Genomic DNA, 17,153 nt, shown 5'->3' on the forward strand with positions numbered 1-17,153 from the left:
GAGCCATAAAATTATATAAAGGACGAGAAAGAAAGAATTGAAGAATAAGGGAAAGGTTCGTGAAAGTGTTATTTGACAAATCCAATTTAAATAAGTGCTTACTGAGTATAAAGCATTGGGTAAGATAAAGTATAATCCAGACTTTGCTTTAAAGAAATTTTAAATTACTAGAATGTGAAGGGAGAATAATGGTGAGATACTGCATGTCCTAATTTACCACATAGGAGCTGTGCAAATTGGGCGTGTTAATCAACATCACCAAATCTCAGTTTAATTATTTGTAAAATTAGTTTGGTTTGAATGATTTCTGGGGATCTCCCCTGATCTTGTAGATAAAAGGAAGATAGGATGAGAGTGGGATGAAAAGAGACATACACAACAGTAATACAAGAGATAATATAATTAATGCAAAAAGAGATCTAACTAAAAAAAGGATTTAAGACAAATTTGAGATCTTTTTTCAGGTTGGCACTAGAATTCAGCACTAATGAAAGGTAAGGACTTCAAAAGTAATGGACATAGAGTAGGAAGGGGGACCATACATAGGATAACAAAGGAACAGTTTGGAGAAAGCAAAATGAGAAAGTGGGATGGAGAGTAGTCTAATTAAGCTTGAATGGAAAATCTGCCCCCAAAAAATAAATTGAAAGGTATAGTAAAAGGGGTGGCTAGGTGGTGCAGTGAATAGAGCACCGGCCCTGAAGTCAGGAGTACCTGAGTTCAAATCTGGTCTCAGACACTTAATAATTACCTAGCTGTGTGGCCTTGGGCAAGCTACTTAACCCCATTGCCTTGCAGAAACTAAAAAGAAAAAAAGTATAGTAAAGCTTTGATTGCCAAGATAAAAAATTTCTATTTAGAAAACAATAGGGAACTATTAAAGGATTTTGAGTTGAGGAATGACGTGATTGGAACAGTCCATTAGAAGAATCCACTTGTGAATTGGATAGGTAAAAGGTTGAAGGCAATGTGAGTAGGGAAGCTATAAGTTATTGAAAGAAAGACTACATGGCAGAGATTTTGGAAATCAAATGGACAGAATGACAGCAGATTAAATATATTTGGGGGAAAGGAAAAGTCATAGATTAAATTCCTAAGTGACTAGGAAGATGGTAGTGCTCTTAATTGAAATAGACAAGTTTGGGAAGGCTTAGAGTTGGAGGATAAGGCAGTGTTTGGTTTGAGATATTTATTGAGTTTGAGGATATAGCAAAACATAAAGGAAAGTAAAATAAAGAATTCTAGCTCAGTATATTGGGATTTAATGAAAATAAACATCTAGGAGTCATCTGTACAGAACTGATAATTGAATAGACGTGATAAAGATTTCCAAAAAGTATTGAAGGTGAAAATACATAACAGGGGACATCTACTTTTAAAAAGCACAGGACAAGGATAAACAATAAAAGAAACATGCACAACTGAAGAACCATTAAGGTATAATGTAATGGATCCTAAGAATAAAGGATATGTATCAAAAAAAGTATATAGTCCAATTAAAGGACTTTCCTTTAAGTTGATGTGTATTTTCGATATTCTCAATTTGAAGTAAAGGGAACGTTTCCAGAAGGTTTGCAACCCTAGGTGAAGAATTTGGGGGACTTAAGCAACTCATGAAGACCCGCTCCCAAGGCATAAAAGATTAAAATTTCATTGACATGAGTACCCTCACTAATATGATTGTGAATAATTAAGTATTGAAGCAAGTCTTTTAGAAACCTGAAGAATCCAGTCTGGTGATCCAATATTGGGTCTAACACATTTCTGTCATTTCCTGTTAAATGCATTCAATAGGAGATCAAGAGTATGTGCTTTCACACTCCCAGTAGTTCCATACTTTTTTTATTGATATTAGTTCATCTTCTGTGATTCCAGTGTAATCCTGCCATTAATACCCTTTTCTTTTCCTTCAATATTTCTCTTTACTACTTTTCCTCAACTGTTTAACAGCCACTCTCAACAGTGCACACTGAAATGCTCATGTGTACCTCTGACAAGTGGTAGGACCAACTGCCCTTTTTCCTTGGTTGTGCTTCTGTCTAGTAGATGTGCCAAATCAAGGTAAACCTTTTGGGAGAGAACATTATTTAATTATCAGAGGTAAAATTAATTGAAGTTTGTTTTTTTTTTTTTTTAGATTTTTCAAGGCAGTGAGGTTAAGTGGCTTGCACAAGGCCACACGGCTAGGTAATTATTAAGTGTCTGAGGCCAGATTTGAACCCAGGTACTCCTGACTCCAAGGCCAGTGCTCTATTCACTGCACCACCTAGCCGCCCCTTAATTGAAGAGTTTTGCTTCTTAATCTTTTCCCTTTTTAAATGTTGGCTTACTTTGTTGAGTGAATGGAGTTGAGAGACAGAAAGGATCAGTGAGGAAAGAAGGCTCTTTAACTTTTAAAAAATTTCAACGTATTTGTTCCTTGGCAATGTCCATGCTTATTTGGGGGGGGGGGGTGTAAGTAAAATTGTTTAATTTTTAAAAACTATTTCTTACCTTGCTGATTCCTTGTTTATTTTACTGTTCTGGAGACAGTCTAAATATAGTATCGCAGGAGAGACTCTAGCTTACTTTGAAAACTTCTAGTCACATCTGTATTACAGATGAAGGCTTGAAAACTTTCCAAGAGGAAAACAAAATGAGTGAGTTAGCCATTTTCAAGAAAGTATTAAAAATTTAATAACACCCTATTTGGCATTCTGAAACACAGCTGAGAACCAGGAAATAAATACAGAAAGAGAAATGAGTGGATAGAGCCCCATTTCTGGAGTTAGAAGGACCTGAATTTAAATATGACCTCAAACACTTAACTGCCTAGCTGTGTGACCTTGGGCAAGCTATTGTCTTGCCAAAAAAAGACAAATTAAACTAGATATCACAATGACCAATATGAATAGAATGAACACTTCAGGTTTTAATTTGTATTTCTCTGATCAATAATGATTTGGAGCATTTTTTCATATGACTAACATGTATATATATATATATATATATATATATATATATATATATATATATATATATATATATATATAATATATACTTTAATCTGAAAGATATATATATATATATATATGTATATATATATATATATATATATATATATATATAACTTCATCTGAAAACTGCCTTTGCTCATTTTTCAATTGAGGAATGACATGTATTCTTATAAATTTGGTTCAATTCTCTATATTTTAGAAAGGAGACCATTATCAGAAACACTAGGTGTGAAAATTGTTGCCCAAGTTTTGTTTTTCTACTTATCTGGACTGCATTGATTTTATTTGTGCAAAAACCTTTTAATAGTCAAAATTATCTCTTTTGCAATTTATGTTATTTTTTTCTTTCATTAAATGTCTCCCCTTTACAAAGAGGTGACAGACAAGAGTATTTCTTAATAACTTATGGTTTTTTCAGCTGTTTTTTTTATTTTGTTTAGCAGAATCTTAGTGTCTCATAGTCATTAGTTTCCATTTGTCCAATTCTAATATTTAGGATTTTATTTTCTTCAGCTTTTGTATTTTCCTTTTCCATTTAGTTAATTTTCCTTTTTGATGAGTTGTATTCCTTTTCTAGGTGATTGATTTTGGTTTTTGATGGTCACACTCTTTTTCCAGTTGTTCATTTTTACTTTTAAAGGAGTTGATTTTTTCAATTTTTCATAATTCCTATTTCATTTTTCCATTTATCTTCTTCCTCTCGTCTTTGTTTTTTAAATTCTTTTTTAAGGTCTTCCTTGGCATTTTGGATTTGAAGCCAGTTCATAAATTCCTTTGAGATTTCATTTGTAAACAATTTCTTCTGAGATGGCATTTTTAACATCCCTTTCTGCATAGTGACTTTGTACGGTTAGTGCTCTTTTGGGTTGTTGTTTGCTGAGCTCTGCTCCTGGGGTACAGAGAGTATAGTCCCAAGCTTTTTATGCTGGGACCAGGATCTGGTCTCTGACTTATCCTTTGCCTGTGCAGTGTGTTGGACCCTCCCTGCTGGCTTTACTGTTCTTACACCTACACCTACTACCCATTTCCCCTTTGCTAAAGATATCCACAAGCTCTTGAGTTGAGAAACTTTTTTGCTTTTTTGGTGTAGCTTTAAGATATCTGTAGAGGCTTCATGTAAAGTTACATCAGGAAAAAGTCTGGGAGCATGCTAGCTTCATGCTGCCATCTTGACACTGCCTCTTCCAAACCCTTTCAATCCTTCTCAAATCTCCCATAGCTTCCTTTCCTCCAACCCTCTTCAGCTGAGAACCATGTTTTACTGAAAAAGTGGAGGCCATTCATCTTTCCTCCTTTACTCTTATATAAATTCTGTCCCCTCACCTTGCAAACCTGGTTACCCGAACAACTGTTTTGAAGCCCAATTAAGAAAATGCACGTAATTTTAAAAATCCTACTAATATGTCAAGTCTTATTAAAGGCCTTTTGTATTTCAGCAACACTTTTCTTTTCAATTAGAATCAGATCCTCATGAGCAATTTCCCTCGTCATTTTCTCCACATTTTAAATAATCAGTTTGTACAGTAAATGAGAGGTTGGGATATGGTGTACCTGAAAATTAGAAGTTCCAGGGGCAGAAAAGAGGTTTGTACACAACTTTTGTTGATCCAATCAGTTGTTCATGAGGATTTGTGCTGATGCTAGGCCAAAATGAACACAAGTAACAGAGAATCAATCAATCCATCCTTGGTTGAATCCCTTCTGGTTTCTAATAAAATAAGTGTTCCCTAAACATGCCATAATTCTTTCAGCCATTCCCTAATTGATGGACATTCATTCAATTTCCAATCCTTTGCCACCATGGAGCTGCAATGAATATTTTTTTACAAGTGATGTATGTTTTTACCCTTTCATGATCTCTTCAGGGTATGTGTCTGTGGTGGGTTTGCTGGATCAAAGAGTATGCACATTTTTATTGCTCTTTGGATGTAATTTAGGGTCTCTTAAGAATTCTGAATTGACTACCACATGAGACACTGGCACAGGCCCATCCCATATGACAGGCCCTCTATGCTCTAGGAACAAAAGAACACTAACTTAAAAAATGTGGTATGCAAGTTTAGCTTCATCTCTACTCCACATGTTCATGGTTCACGTGGACTATTTGTGCCCATCTTGTGGTAAAGCCATCTGAGCTCATATTGGTCTGATCAGCCAGTCTGATACTGTACCTTGGTCCCAATATAGTGACATTTTGTTGGAATGGGGGTGGCTAGGTGGCACAGTAGATAGAGCACTGGCCTTGGGAGTCAAGACACTTTCTAATTGCCTAGCTAAATGGTCTTGGGCAAGTCACTTAACCCCATTGCCTTGCAAAGAAAAAAAATGCAAGCAACCAACTTAAAAAATTACTATGGTTTTAATTACTGTATTTGTAAAGCACTTAGCATAATGTCCAACATTTGATAAATGCTTATTTCCTTTGAAGCAAAGGTCAGAAAATTAAAGAGCTGTAGTAAAATCTATTAGGTTTTTTACTGTGGGATAAAAAGGTTATCTTTTTATACACACACACCTTTTGATGTCTTCTGTAGCATAACCTAAATAAGCTTTCCAAGTAGTGATTTTTGTCAAAGCTAAATTTGATTAACTGCATTTTATCCCATCTAGAGGGGAAAGGTGTGGCTCACTGAATACAAGTTCCTCTTATTCTCTTTACTGCCTTACTCTCACCATTTAAAATTTCTTCTGACAACTAAACCAGTCATTTCAATCGGTTATGCTTCCAAGGAGCTGCCTTTAGAGTACCCTCCAACTCTGGAACTGGGATACACATCAAAATTGCTATAATTGCAGAGGGAATATAACAGTACTGGCCCTGGAGTCAGGAGTACCTGAGTTTAAATCCGGCCTCAGACACTTATTACCTAGCTGTGTGGCCTTGGGCAAGCCACTTAACCCCATTGCCTTGCAAAAGCTAAAAACCAAACTTAACAATCAGATCTCAAGAGTCAAGATGAGTTCTAATTCTCCATTCCTAGAAATAAGTGATTACAAAACAGATGTGAAATAGTAGATTTTATTAAAATTTATGCCAATTTCATTATAAAAGTACAGGAACCCAAAATTGTTTCTCCAGAGAATCTGTAACATGGATGGCACAGGAATTATAATGGCTCTTTCTACTATCTCTTGGTCTTCTTATTGTCTTGTCTTTCTCCAGTCACTTAAAAACAAAACATGGCAAAATTTAATGCCAACAATTAGGTGATTTCAGACCTAAGTTAACTTTATTAATGACAAATTATCATTATTAATACTACTTTGAAGAGTACAGCAATTGAACACAAGGTCCAATAAAATCAGAATTTTCTTGGTACAACAGTATCAGTGGGCTTGTATCTCCTTAGTTAGAACTCATGATAATATGTTGATTAATCAAAGCATCCAACTATAGAGACTTTCCTTTTAGGCCATAGCGTAAGAGCTCCTGGTTTCATAGCCATGTAAGCCCTCTTTGAAATGACCTGGTAAAGCAGTATCAGAAAAAGAAACCTTACCTACCCATTTTGAAAAATTAGCTCGTCTAAATTACAGGTTAGCTTGCTTCGGCATACTTGTCAAACTGATCTAAAATTAGCAGAAAAATAACATTTTTAGACCATTGTTTATTATTCCATGTTGTTTGCTTGACTAAGCACAGTGGTAGACTCTGCTGATGTAAATATTTACTGATAATAGTTCAATACAAACAGCACAGGTTTCTGGGTTTAACTGTTCCCAATAAGTCAAATGCTACTAAAGGTAGCAAATTTAAACCTCTTGGGTTATTTTTTTGTGGTCATGTCCACAGCAATCAGAAACTGCATTCTAAAAGCCTTGGTAATGACCAGACAGAAAGACAAGGAATTAAGATTACTTTGTTACCTCTTGAGTTTGGCTCTTTCCCAATTCTGTTCCTTGACATGCTGAAGTAAAATACACCTGTGACAACATTTAGTAAAGATGACTTAATTTTTCATTTAGTAGAGGTAATCAAGAAAATCTGAAATATTCAAGATCCCAACTATCATACTGAAGAGCTCAATTTCTCCTCTGTTCAGTTAAGACCTTAATCACAAAGAACCTAGATGTTCAGAAAGGCTATTTTTCATTCATCTCTTCAGAGCAGTTGAACATTTTGCCTATCATCATTACATCTTTCACGTCCTATTTATTTACCCAGTTTCTACAAACTTTTTACAGCCCTATCAGCAACCCTTTTTCTGAGGTGGGATTTAGACTTCCACACAATCCCAAATTCGAGTAAATCATCACCATCAACCCCCAGGACAACCCAACAATGATGCCATTTCATTTGATTCTCCCAGATAATCCTATACCCTATGACCTCATAGACCATACACAAAGGGACTCCATAAACATGGAGGTGCCAAGGTATGAAATCAGCTTAACATTCTGTTAGCAGTACATGTTATCACATAAATAAGGAAATGTAACAGATGAATATCAATCAAAATTGCCAAATTCCATATAAATATCTGTGGTCCATAATCAAGAAAAAAAATGCACCTTAAAAAAAAATACTTACTTAGAATGTTGAAAACTGGCCTTAAAGAATCCAGCTTTGGTCTTCCTAAAAATTTAAGTTTAAAAAAGGCAGTTAACTTCTTGTACATACACTTCTATACCTACCCATGATCTCTACTTCTCCCCACACAATTACACAACTAACCTCTTATGGAAAGGTAATATTCACCAAAATAGCTATCTTCTTTGAAAGATGGGGGGGGCAGCTAGGCGGTCTAAATAAGAGTTCTGGCCCTGGAATGAGGACCATTTCAAATCCATCCTCAGACACTTAATTGCCTAGCTGTGTGACCTTGGGCAAGTCATTTAACCCCATCGCCTTTAAAAAAAATTTCAAAGATTTGAGGACATCACGAGGGTGGAGGGAATAAAGATTTAACAGTTAGCAAATGTTAAAATATCAGGGCAACAGTTTTGGGTGGGTCAAATAGCTTATAAAAAAGGAATCTCTTAAGAAATTTTTTAATTTTTATGTTTTAGGATTTTTCAGATTTGGCTTAGAAATCAGTTCTCTTAATATATCCTTTCACTGGAAAGGGCAATGTTCAATTTTGGAACATAAAAAGCTTTTTCTTCAAAAATATATGCTAAGGGAAGGCTAGGTGGTGCAGTAGTTAGAGCAGGAGGACCTTTGGCAAGGCAATGGGGTTAAATGGCCTGCCCAAAGTCACACAGCTAGGCTGGATTTGAACTCAGATCTTCCTGACTCAGGCTGGTGGCTCTATCCATTGTGCCACCTAAGCTGCCCCTAAAATTATTAGGTTTTTAAAATTCCGAGTTCCTAAATTCTTTTCCTCCCCTTTCCCTTCCCCTCTAAGAGGACAAGCAATTTGGCAGATTGTCCACAGTACAGTACATAAAACTTAATATTGTATTAAAGTGCAATCATAAACTAAAAGCAGGTTGTTACAGGTCTCATTGTCACCACTAATAAATCTTTAGTGATGGAAGCAAAACCTGTCTTATTGTAGCCACATTAATAAATTGAACACAAATTCCAAATGTGCCCATGATTATTTGGAATATGGCATTTCTTTAAGGAATATTTCCATTAAAGCTTGGCATATTCCTTAATCTACTTTGAACACTGTCAAAGTGAGCTCACAATATCACCAAATTATTGAACTGGTAAAATTTTAATCACAGGAAAATTATCACCTACCATAATTGTATCAATTTGCCAATTTCCATTTCAACAGCTTTCCAGGTCCTGAAAGGATACCTTTCTCCTAAAGAAAATATCTGTATTTGTGGATCAACTCAGTAGCAAAATGTTTTAAAAAAAATGTACCTTTTAAAATTGCTTGTATCAATAGAAATACCAGGTTGAACATGCACAAAGAGCATGTAACCAACGATGCCAGATACTGAATTTTTCTAGCACTGTCTTATGAACAACCCAACAATAATATTACTGGGTGCAGATACCACACAGTGCAGTTTTAAGACATGGATATCCATAAATGATAACCCTGGTTCCTTTTACCAAAATATAACATGGGTAGGAGCCTCCATCTCCACTTCCCTAAGTTATTTCCTAAAAGTGAAGAGTTTTTTCTAGGAAGCCATTTCAGAAGGGGCAGCTAGGTGGCACACTAGAAATAGTACTTGTCCTGGAATCAGGTGTCAAATCAGACCTCAGTTCCTTGATACTAGCTGTGTAACCTTGGGCAAGGCACTTAATTTCATTGCTTGAAAACCCCTACCCCACAAAAAAGGAAACCATTTTAGGGACTTAATGGCTTGGTCCTATGCTAGTTGATTAAGGTCTCAAAAACCTTAATGATGTAAATGAATCAAACATGTGCAAATGAAACAAAACTATCAGGGATAGATCGCACATTAAATATTATGATTCTACATTAAGCCTTCAACAGTAAGTAGGCTAAAATAAAATGCTGAAGACTAAATGTTAAAGTCAACTTGAATAGAAAGAAAAATCAACACCATAAAACCAAACTATTAATACAAGACAGGAAGTATGATGAGAATACAGACCTGGATTTTAAATTTTAATAAACTGTATTAAGATGTCAAGCTGAGGGCTAAGGCAGCAATTCATATTCATAACCTTGGTCCAAACCAACTTCTGTTTGATCAGAGAGCATATTTTGTGAATTCCCAATTGTAGATAAGCTAAAAAAAAGGGCAAATATAACTTGTTAAAGCAGAACACTTCAACTGTAGAACCACAAATGTCTTTGAATAGATGTAAATCAGCTCTGTCAGAATTCATTTTAGTTCATGTTTCTATCACTCAGCAGTTGAACAAAAGAATTCATCATATGAACTATAAGCAGATTATTGCTAAAACTAATGATTAAACTTACCTTAGTCTAACATTCAAAGAAATCAGCTAACCGGAATCACCTAGAAACAAAATTTATGTTAGTAAGAGAAACATTATTTAAACAGGTACTGCTTTAGAGAAGTCTGTCTTGTAGTTTTATCCCCACAGACCTAGTAAGTAGATTAGTGGGTAAAGCGAAACTACACATTTTGCTCTCTGAGGCGTTTCCAACGACAAGGACCTACAGAAAAGGACCCATCGGGATAGACCTCAAAAATCAAATAAAAAAAGTTTACTCTTCAAAATAAATCTATGAAGCTCCCCCCCCTCCATTTAATTGTGCTATCCTGAAATCTTGGTGAACCAGACAATATTTAGATAACATCTGTTTTTGTCATAAACTGCTATTCCTAGTCATCGAAATGTAATGGTAATTGTGACTATAAAAACAAAAAAATGTATCCCATCCTAATGACAATTACCTAAGGTTGAGAATATATATTAAGAATCTTTTTTGATAGACCAGAGTTAAGGGTAAAAAGCTGAAAAATTCAGCAACCTTCCCCCATTGTACTTACCAGAAATTTCATACCTGAATAATTAGCTGTAACCACTGACTTTGTCAATGCAAATTCCTGAGGAAGAATGGAAGTAGAATAAAGTATTTCAATTTTCATGGTAGGTATGAAAGTTTTCCAACCAATTTCATTTCATTTTTATTCTTAATGCAAGCACTCTGAATGGAAGAATGCAATTTTGAGTCTATTTAGTTTGTTCATTAACACTATTAGGAGTCATTAACTGTCCCTTCTTGTATGTATCACAACTCATACAAAACAATGGGTTGTGGGTTGCAAAAGAGGGTTTATTCTTTGCACCTGTCTGCAAGTCTTTGTCTATAATTCAAAACAAAGCTAAACAAAGTGCAATGGTATAATCATGGAAATTCAAATTGAGCATTAAAAAAAAAAACCACTGGCTCCATTTTATCCTAACAGCTTTTATGAATTAAAAACAATCAAAATGAAGCACACAATATTTAAATGTAATGAAATATCCCATTTTTAGTACTATTATAGTACTATTACAAACCAAATGCCAGAATTGAACAGAACATGTGAATTCTTTGTGAACACTTACTGAGAAAATCTCTTGCCAGTAGAAATGCAAATATCTGGCATTGTTTTAATCTATATTTCTCCTAGCACAATAAATCTGAATAAACACTACTTACCATTTCTTTTCCCTTTGTCCAAGGAATTTTTTTTCCTGGGCAAATCGGTTTCATCTTTCTTGCAACTATTTTCTTGAGTGTCATTTCTATTCTTTAGCACTCTTTCATTTTTTTTTCTTCTTCTTGGGGAATTCAGTACTTACTATGAAACAACTGTTTTCCTAAATCAAAAATATGAAACTACTAAAACTAGGCTATTTTAAAGTACATTTAATTGTAGATAATTTAGACAGAACTTTTAAGGAAACAATAAAGTTAAGGGTCATAATTCTTGTTATGTCATCATCCTCTTATGTTATTACAAGTATTCTGACTTGGCAAAAAATCGGACTCAAAAGTTCATGCCCAAACACTTGCAACATCCAAAAGCCTTTTTAAATAGTAATGGGTAAGCTTTTTTACTGCCTAGGGTCATTTGGATGTTTATAAAACTTATGAACTTTATTTGGTCAAACACTATATTAATTCTCCCCTAAAAATTTGCTAGATTGAAAGAACTCAGCTTCCTCCAATTGCCTTGGCAGACCAATAAGGCCCTGAGCCTGTTTTAAAAGATGAACATCTAATCAAACAGTCTTTTAAATTTAAATTAAGGGTTTTTCGGGGGGGGGGGGGTTGGCTAAAGTCCACAAAATGCCAATCCATATTTACTCACCACTAATTTAACATCACATTCTTTATCATCCAACTGTCTGTCTTCCACACTGAAACATTAAAACACACACACTAAGATACTTATAGTTAAGACCAAAGAAATATGTATAATTCAAGTATGGGAGTTGAGACAAAAAACTGACTTGTATTAAAAAAAAAGCAATACAAAGGGAGGGATCAATATGCATACATATAAGAGCACTAAAACATGTCAACTTACTCAGTTTCCTCTATAGGAGAGAGAGATCCCTCATCATCTAAATACTTGTATCTCCGAACACTTAAGTCCTCTTCTAAACCTTCATCAACATCTAGTTGTTTCAAAGCTTCTCTAAGGTGGGATTCAGATTTCCGTTCCTTAACGTAGTTGAAAAACCCTCTTGCAACTGCTTGCTATAAAGAAATAGAAATCTTCAACAGATGTGAACAGGAATTTTGTTAAAGCTTAAAGCTCATAATTTTGAAGACACCTGAGAAATATTCCTGATAATTGTATTTCTGAGTACTCTCAAAAAAACTCATTAGCCCCATTTTGTAAAGTTTATGTTAAGTAATTCATCCAGGTTTAGTAACTATACCTAAGGATTTACTTCTACAAATTCATTTGTCATTTCTGCCATTTAATCTGTTTTAATGCTGTTTTCCGTTTTTTCTACAATCTTTTCTGGTAGCAGCTCAAATCATCACATCTTTTATTAAGTTCTTCACCATGGGACTCAATCAACTGAGAGCCAAGCCCCACTTGAGGATCTTCCCCACTACCCCCACAAGCACTCACTGGTTTTTTGCACAGCCTTTCTCAACCTGAATGTCTTCTTTAAAAATTATTGAACCTTTTATAGAAATACAAATTGTTATATGTATGGGCAAAATAGGCACACCATTTCATTATCTTTAATAACTTCAAAATTTGCTGCCTCACCTCATAGCCTAAAATTTCCTTCCAATGTAAAGATTTATTTCCATCTTCTGATTCTATCAAAGGGAACTGTAAACCTTTATCTTTAATGGGGTACTTTATACAGGTTAAAGGCTGTTCTTTAAGCTTTCCTTTTGGTCTTCCCCTTGGTCTTCCAGTAGGCTTGTATTTTTTTCTTTTTCTTCTCTTCTTATTCTTCCAATTATCAAAAACAACTCGTAAATTGAATGGTTCCAGTTCTGAAGAGGACTGACTTGAGTCATCTCTAACATGACAATTTTTCGTTGACTGTATCACATTTGAGGTAGAAACATCTCTTGGTTTTCGCTTGGGTGAGGCAGGATCCCGCTGAGTTTTAAATAAACTGTTGCTAGAATCTGAGTCATCACTGCTGTAATAACAATCACCAAATTTGCAGATTAGAATCATTCCCAAGGAGTTAAGATATTTGCAGAGTAAAAACAAGAAGAAATAAAAGTTATTACTAACTTGCTACTCACAATTCCAGTAACTCTACTTTTCCACCCCTCAAAAACTATCTCTAATACCTAAGGAAAAAAAAAATGTTGTGTGTGCATCTCCTCAAAGGTACTATAAATAGAAAACTCCAAAAATGTTGGTTCATATGCAAAGGATAGACTATGCTTCTGAAAGAAACAGAACAATTTGAAATCAATGAGGCAGGTGTAGCTAGGTGGGGCAGTGGCACTGGAGTCAAATCCAGCCTCAGACAATTATTACATAGCCTTGGGGCAAACCACTTAACCCCATTTGCCTTGCAAAAAAAAAAACCTAATAAAACCTTTTTAAAAAATTTTCTTTCAGATCCTCCCAGTAAAGCCTCCAATTCCACAAGAGTGAAGATAGAATTGGTCATCGAGGGAAGCTCTGCTTACTAGGTCAAGACTCTCAAAAGATGCATTTTAAATCCCCATTTTTTAATTATCTTAAAAATGCAAACTCACGTTTCATTGTTTACCAGTGAACCAGCTGAAGCCAAAGCTGTATGACTGAGGGAGGTTTTCTTCAAACTCATTTTTCAAATTCGTAGTTTCATTCTATCCCTCTTGGATTTAAATGTTTCTTTAATATCTAAAAGGAAAAACAAGAAAGATTTGCCCATTGTATATACTTCCATCCAATTTAGTTTTTAGTTGCTGGTTTTTCAGGGTAGTGTGGGCAGCAGTAGCGGTTCCAATAAATCCCCATTACTTACTGAATTTGCTAATTACTTATTTTGCCTGTTAACTGCGTAATCCAGTCAAAGATGTGAGGTACCTCAGTATAAGTGAAGTCAGCAATTTCTTAGCCGCAGTGGTTGGCAACTGTTCTTTTACACAGAAAAACCTATACTCATCTAGGGAAGATACTTAACATGTTCAATACATATTTAAACCCCTTCTTAGATACTGTCTGTGAAGTCATTTTGAATGTTAAAAAGACCCTTATGACGGGCACTTTGAAGAACTCATTCAATAGACTTATACATTTAAAGATAGGAACTTAAATTATTCCCTTCTCCACTCTACAAATTCATCCCTTTTCCCAAACTGTCCTATTTATACTGATATCACTTAATTCAGGGTCTTGTGACAGAAATATAATTATAGTAACCTGTAATTTATCTTGTTTTTTTATCTCTTCTCTTCTTAAAAGGTCAAGGGACTTACTCAAAATCACATTGAACTTAATTCAGATCCTAGTTATTTTCCCTTTCAAGTTTTCACCTGGTTTAGATTTACTCAGATTAAAATAAGAGTAAAATACAGCATTACTTTATTTAAATTAAGCAAATATGGGAGCCGGCGGGGATCCTTATGTTCAGAATAGTAAGAGATCGACTCACTAGTTTAACTTCAAGCCTGTCACTAGGTCTTCATTTATCTCATCAAGAACTTTAGAAAAGGAAATGAGCAACCGCCTTCAGTATTTTTGCAGAGTCAGACACGACTAAAAAATAAATGATGGCAGCAAGCAGCGATGTGCAAGGTTCTTGTACAGGCTGGCCGCAGAGGCCTTGCGCACCACCATGTCCTGCCTCCACCCCTTCCAACTCCCAAGATTCTCCAATACCGAACAGCCTTCTGACGCGGTCAGCCCTTCCTGACTTTGGGGGGGCTTTTAAGCTTCTCTCAGTTGTCATGACATCACAAATTCCTTCAATCATCTCGCCTTTTAAAAAAAAATGACCCCGGTCTGCTCAGCCCATGTTATTCTGTCGCTTCCATAGGAGCGCAGGGGCCCGCCTCGGGCTCTGTAAATGGGAGGCTCTTGGGGCGCCCCGAAGTCTCTCTCCTTCACCTCCAGCTCCCTGATGTCTCCCCAAGAAACCAGCCAGCGGCGGCACTGAGCCCCCCGGGGGAAGCTAGCGTGTTAGCGGCTCCTTTGTCACCGGGCCTTCGCCCAGCCCGCGAGGGGCTTCTGCCATTGGGGAGACCCCCCAACACGAATCCCCTTCCCCAAGCTAAGTCACGAGAGACGCTGCAGGATGAGCCCCAGGCAGGGAGGAGGAAAAGCGGACTCACCGGCTTCGCCACACGCGGCCCAAGTCGCGCGAGGAGGAAAAGGAATGCCGGGAGCTCGCCGCCCGGTTAAGAGAGCAGCAAACCTCGCGAGATCGAGCGGTTGCCACCGAGAAGACGCGGCGGGGGCGGAGCCTCGCCCTCCGAGACCACGTGGCGCGGCGGGGGCGGAGCCTCGCCTTCCGAGACCACGTGGCGCGGCGGGGGCGGAGCTCGGAGTGGGGGGGCGGGTCCGAGGGCGCCTGGCCTCGGCCAGATCCAGCCCCGGCGCCGAGGTAGCGGGCCCGGCCGCGTAAGTGGGGCGCGCCGGAGTGTGGGGGGGCGCGCGGGGGCCCCGGGAGCCCCCAGTTCGTGGCGCTGGCTGCCGCTCCCGGGGCTGCAGAGGAGGAGGCGAGCCCGCAGGAAGCGCCCCCGCGCGTCCGCTTCACTAGCACTGGCTCGCCGCCCCTCGCGCCCCCCGGCCGGGCTGGTGCTTCTGGTGGCCCCGTTCGGCAGGCGACCCAAGGTCACGGGCGGACTTGAACTCGGGCCTCCCTAGCCTAGGCGCCGCCCACCAAGTCTGACGGCCGTGAAAGGCAGCCCCTGCGGATAAAGCACCGGCCCCGCGGGCCAAATCCGGCCGCGTGGCCCCGGGCCGCTCACTCAGCCCCACTGCCTTCCATCAATCAATCAATCAAGTTTAAAATAGGCACAAACAAGCCACAGGAGCATAGACTAGAAACAATGGAGCCGGGGCGGGGGCGGGATTGATTGGGAAAGGCTTTCAGGTTCCAGGCAGGACTGGAAGTGAGAAGGGACGGACAGACAGACTGTGACTGGAGGAGTCTTGTTGCGGGCAGAGCCAGGAGACCAAGGAAAGGTGGGAGCGGGCCCGCTAGCGAAGGGCACCAGGAGATGGCAGGGAGCTGGTGGACTTCACTGAGTAGGGGGTGGCGTGTGAGGGGAGTCCTAACGGCCAGGGCAGACTATCTCAGTAGCCCAGCCATGAGTTGGTGATGCCCTGTACCAGAGCAGTGGTGGCACAGTCAGAGGAGAGATGTTGGAAGACCATGGCCACAGATTTCTAGCCTATTTCCCCATTTATAAGATGGGGGGTAGTAATGGCTGGCATTTATGTATATATATGTGTGTGTGTATATATATATATATATATTATGTATATATATATAACTCATTAAGATTTCCAAAGTGCTTTATGTGTTATCTTTTTTTGAGCCTTTATAAACTAATGAGGAAACTGGTTGGGATTCACCATGGGTCCTATGTAAGTATTGAGCCCAATTCTTCCTGACTTCCAAGCCCACCATTCAATGCACTGCACCACTTAACTACCCCTAATAATATTACCTTTCTTACTGGGTCTAACAATCTAAGAAGCTAGGAGAAATCCTTTACGGTGACATTTATAGATAGAGATCACCTACTCTCTCAAGCTGCAAACTGTTGGAAGGCTGGAGCTGTTCCCCTCTCTCTCTCTCTCATTATTAGCCCCTGACGCAACAGTCTCCAGCCACTTAGTCTTTGTATTATGATTCTGGTCTTTCCAGATTTTGAGAGAGCCATTCTCCTTTTAGGTCCCTCCTCCCCTTGTCTGTACAGGTAGAAAATCCTGGGCAAGGGTCATGCCTTGTTTTCTGAATGCTTGGCTAGTAATGCTTAACAGCCAAAGGGCCGTTTAAATGTACAACCTTTGTACAAGCTGGCTTTTTGGGTGCTGTCCCCTAGGGAAGGCAGAGATTTAAGGGGTAGACTTTTTTGGTGGGTGAGGGAAAGAGAATAGAGACGTTTTTCTTTTTTTAATATCTTTTTTAATAGAAAATCAAATATCATTTGAAGGGGATTGGGAACTTATGCTGGAGAAAAGTCCTTTAATTCTATCTATACAGAAGGTACCTACCTATGCTGCAATTTAGTCTTGGAAAATTGCCTGGGAGGCTGAGAAGGAATTTGCCCTGGGCTAGGTAAACAAACAAGAAAAATAGAAAAGATTTTGGTTGTGTGAGGGTTG

The 17,153-nt window shown here is 38.0% G+C and overlaps 2 protein-coding genes and 8 non-coding genes across 20 annotated transcripts in view; 1 reads left to right on the forward strand and 9 right to left on the reverse strand.

The window, feature by feature from the left end:
- Nucleotides 1-3,387: 3,387 nt before the first annotated feature.
- On the reverse strand, nt 3,388-15,237 carry TAF1D (TATA-box binding protein associated factor, RNA polymerase I subunit D). Of its 8 annotated transcripts, none has more exons than XM_074216460.1 (11): nt 15,149-15,237; nt 13,589-13,715; nt 12,627-13,011; nt 11,925-12,097; nt 11,706-11,754; nt 10,409-10,451; nt 8,689-8,755; nt 7,528-7,572; nt 6,864-6,920; nt 6,501-6,566; nt 3,388-6,162 (listed from the first exon to the last, which is right to left on the reverse strand). In XM_074216460.1, the coding sequence occupies exons 2-10, from the start codon at nt 13,657-13,659 to the stop codon at nt 6,557-6,559; spliced, it is 900 nt and encodes a 299-aa protein (XP_074072561.1). In that variant the 5' UTR covers nt 13,660-13,715; nt 15,149-15,237; the 3' UTR covers nt 3,388-6,162; nt 6,501-6,556. The 8 variants fall into 8 exon arrangements, with proteins under 8 accessions (XP_074072561.1, XP_074072560.1, XP_074072559.1 ...); XM_074216459.1 differs by having other exon boundaries at nt 6,497-6,566; nt 12,627-13,014; XM_074216458.1 differs by having other exon boundaries at nt 3,390-6,162; nt 12,627-13,014.
- LOC141510701 (small nucleolar RNA SNORA25) lies at nt 6,331-6,465 on the reverse strand. Its single transcript, XR_012475124.1, has one exon. It is a non-coding gene; the product is annotated as a small nucleolar RNA SNORA25 (small nucleolar RNA).
- LOC141510708 (small nucleolar RNA SNORA32) lies at nt 6,709-6,828 on the reverse strand. Its single transcript, XR_012475131.1, has one exon. It is a non-coding gene; the product is annotated as a small nucleolar RNA SNORA32 (small nucleolar RNA).
- LOC141510695 (small nucleolar RNA Z40) lies at nt 7,065-7,137 on the reverse strand. Its single transcript, XR_012475120.1, has one exon. It is a non-coding gene; the product is annotated as a small nucleolar RNA Z40 (small nucleolar RNA).
- On the reverse strand, nt 8,428-8,556 carry LOC141510704 (small nucleolar RNA SNORA1). Its single transcript, XR_012475127.1, has one exon. It is a non-coding gene; the product is annotated as a small nucleolar RNA SNORA1 (small nucleolar RNA).
- On the reverse strand, nt 8,829-8,965 carry LOC141510696 (small nucleolar RNA SNORA8). Its single transcript, XR_012475121.1, has one exon. It is a non-coding gene; the product is annotated as a small nucleolar RNA SNORA8 (small nucleolar RNA).
- On the reverse strand, nt 9,747-9,817 carry LOC141510782 (small nucleolar RNA SNORD5). The gene has a single exon (XR_012475182.1). It is a non-coding gene; the product is annotated as a small nucleolar RNA SNORD5 (small nucleolar RNA).
- Nucleotides 9,958-10,091, reverse strand: LOC141510711 (small nucleolar RNA SNORA18). The gene has a single exon (XR_012475133.1). It is a non-coding gene; the product is annotated as a small nucleolar RNA SNORA18 (small nucleolar RNA).
- LOC141510722 (small nucleolar RNA SNORA40) lies at nt 10,617-10,744 on the reverse strand. The gene has a single exon (XR_012475142.1). It is a non-coding gene; the product is annotated as a small nucleolar RNA SNORA40 (small nucleolar RNA).
- A 134-nt stretch (nt 15,238-15,371) lies between the features above and the next one.
- Nucleotides 15,372-17,153, forward strand: part of C1H11orf54 (chromosome 1 C11orf54 homolog) — a 34,451-nt gene continuing 32,669 nt past the window's right edge. For 2 of the 4 annotated variants that reach the window (XM_074216466.1, XM_074216470.1), the window contains exon 1: nt 15,372-15,437. The gene's annotated coding sequence lies outside the window, so the exon portion shown is untranslated. Of the gene's footprint in view, nt 15,438-15,784; nt 16,005-16,977; nt 17,107-17,153 lie in introns of those variants that run through there. The other 2 variants (XM_074216468.1, XM_074216469.1) reach the window with 2 other exon arrangements.

This window comes from Macrotis lagotis, chromosome 1, assembly GCF_037893015.1.
Source record: "Macrotis lagotis isolate mMagLag1 chromosome 1, bilby.v1.9.chrom.fasta, whole genome shotgun sequence".
Classification (NCBI taxonomy): domain Eukaryota; kingdom Metazoa; phylum Chordata; class Mammalia; order Peramelemorphia; family Peramelidae; genus Macrotis; species Macrotis lagotis.

Coding starts and splice junctions, on each gene's coding strand:
- TAF1D (XM_074216459.1), bottom strand. CDS start 13,659: ATGAGTTTGAAGAAAACCTCCCTCAGTCATACAGCTTTGGCTTCAGCT. Junction 10,452..11,705: donor AATGTGATGTTAAATTAGTG/GTGAGTAAATAT, acceptor ATTCTTCCTCAG/GAATTTGCATTGACAAAGTC. Junction 6,921..7,527: donor GCCAGTTTTCAACATTCTAA/GTAAGTATTTTT, acceptor ATGTTGTCACAG/GTGTATTTTACTTCAGCATG.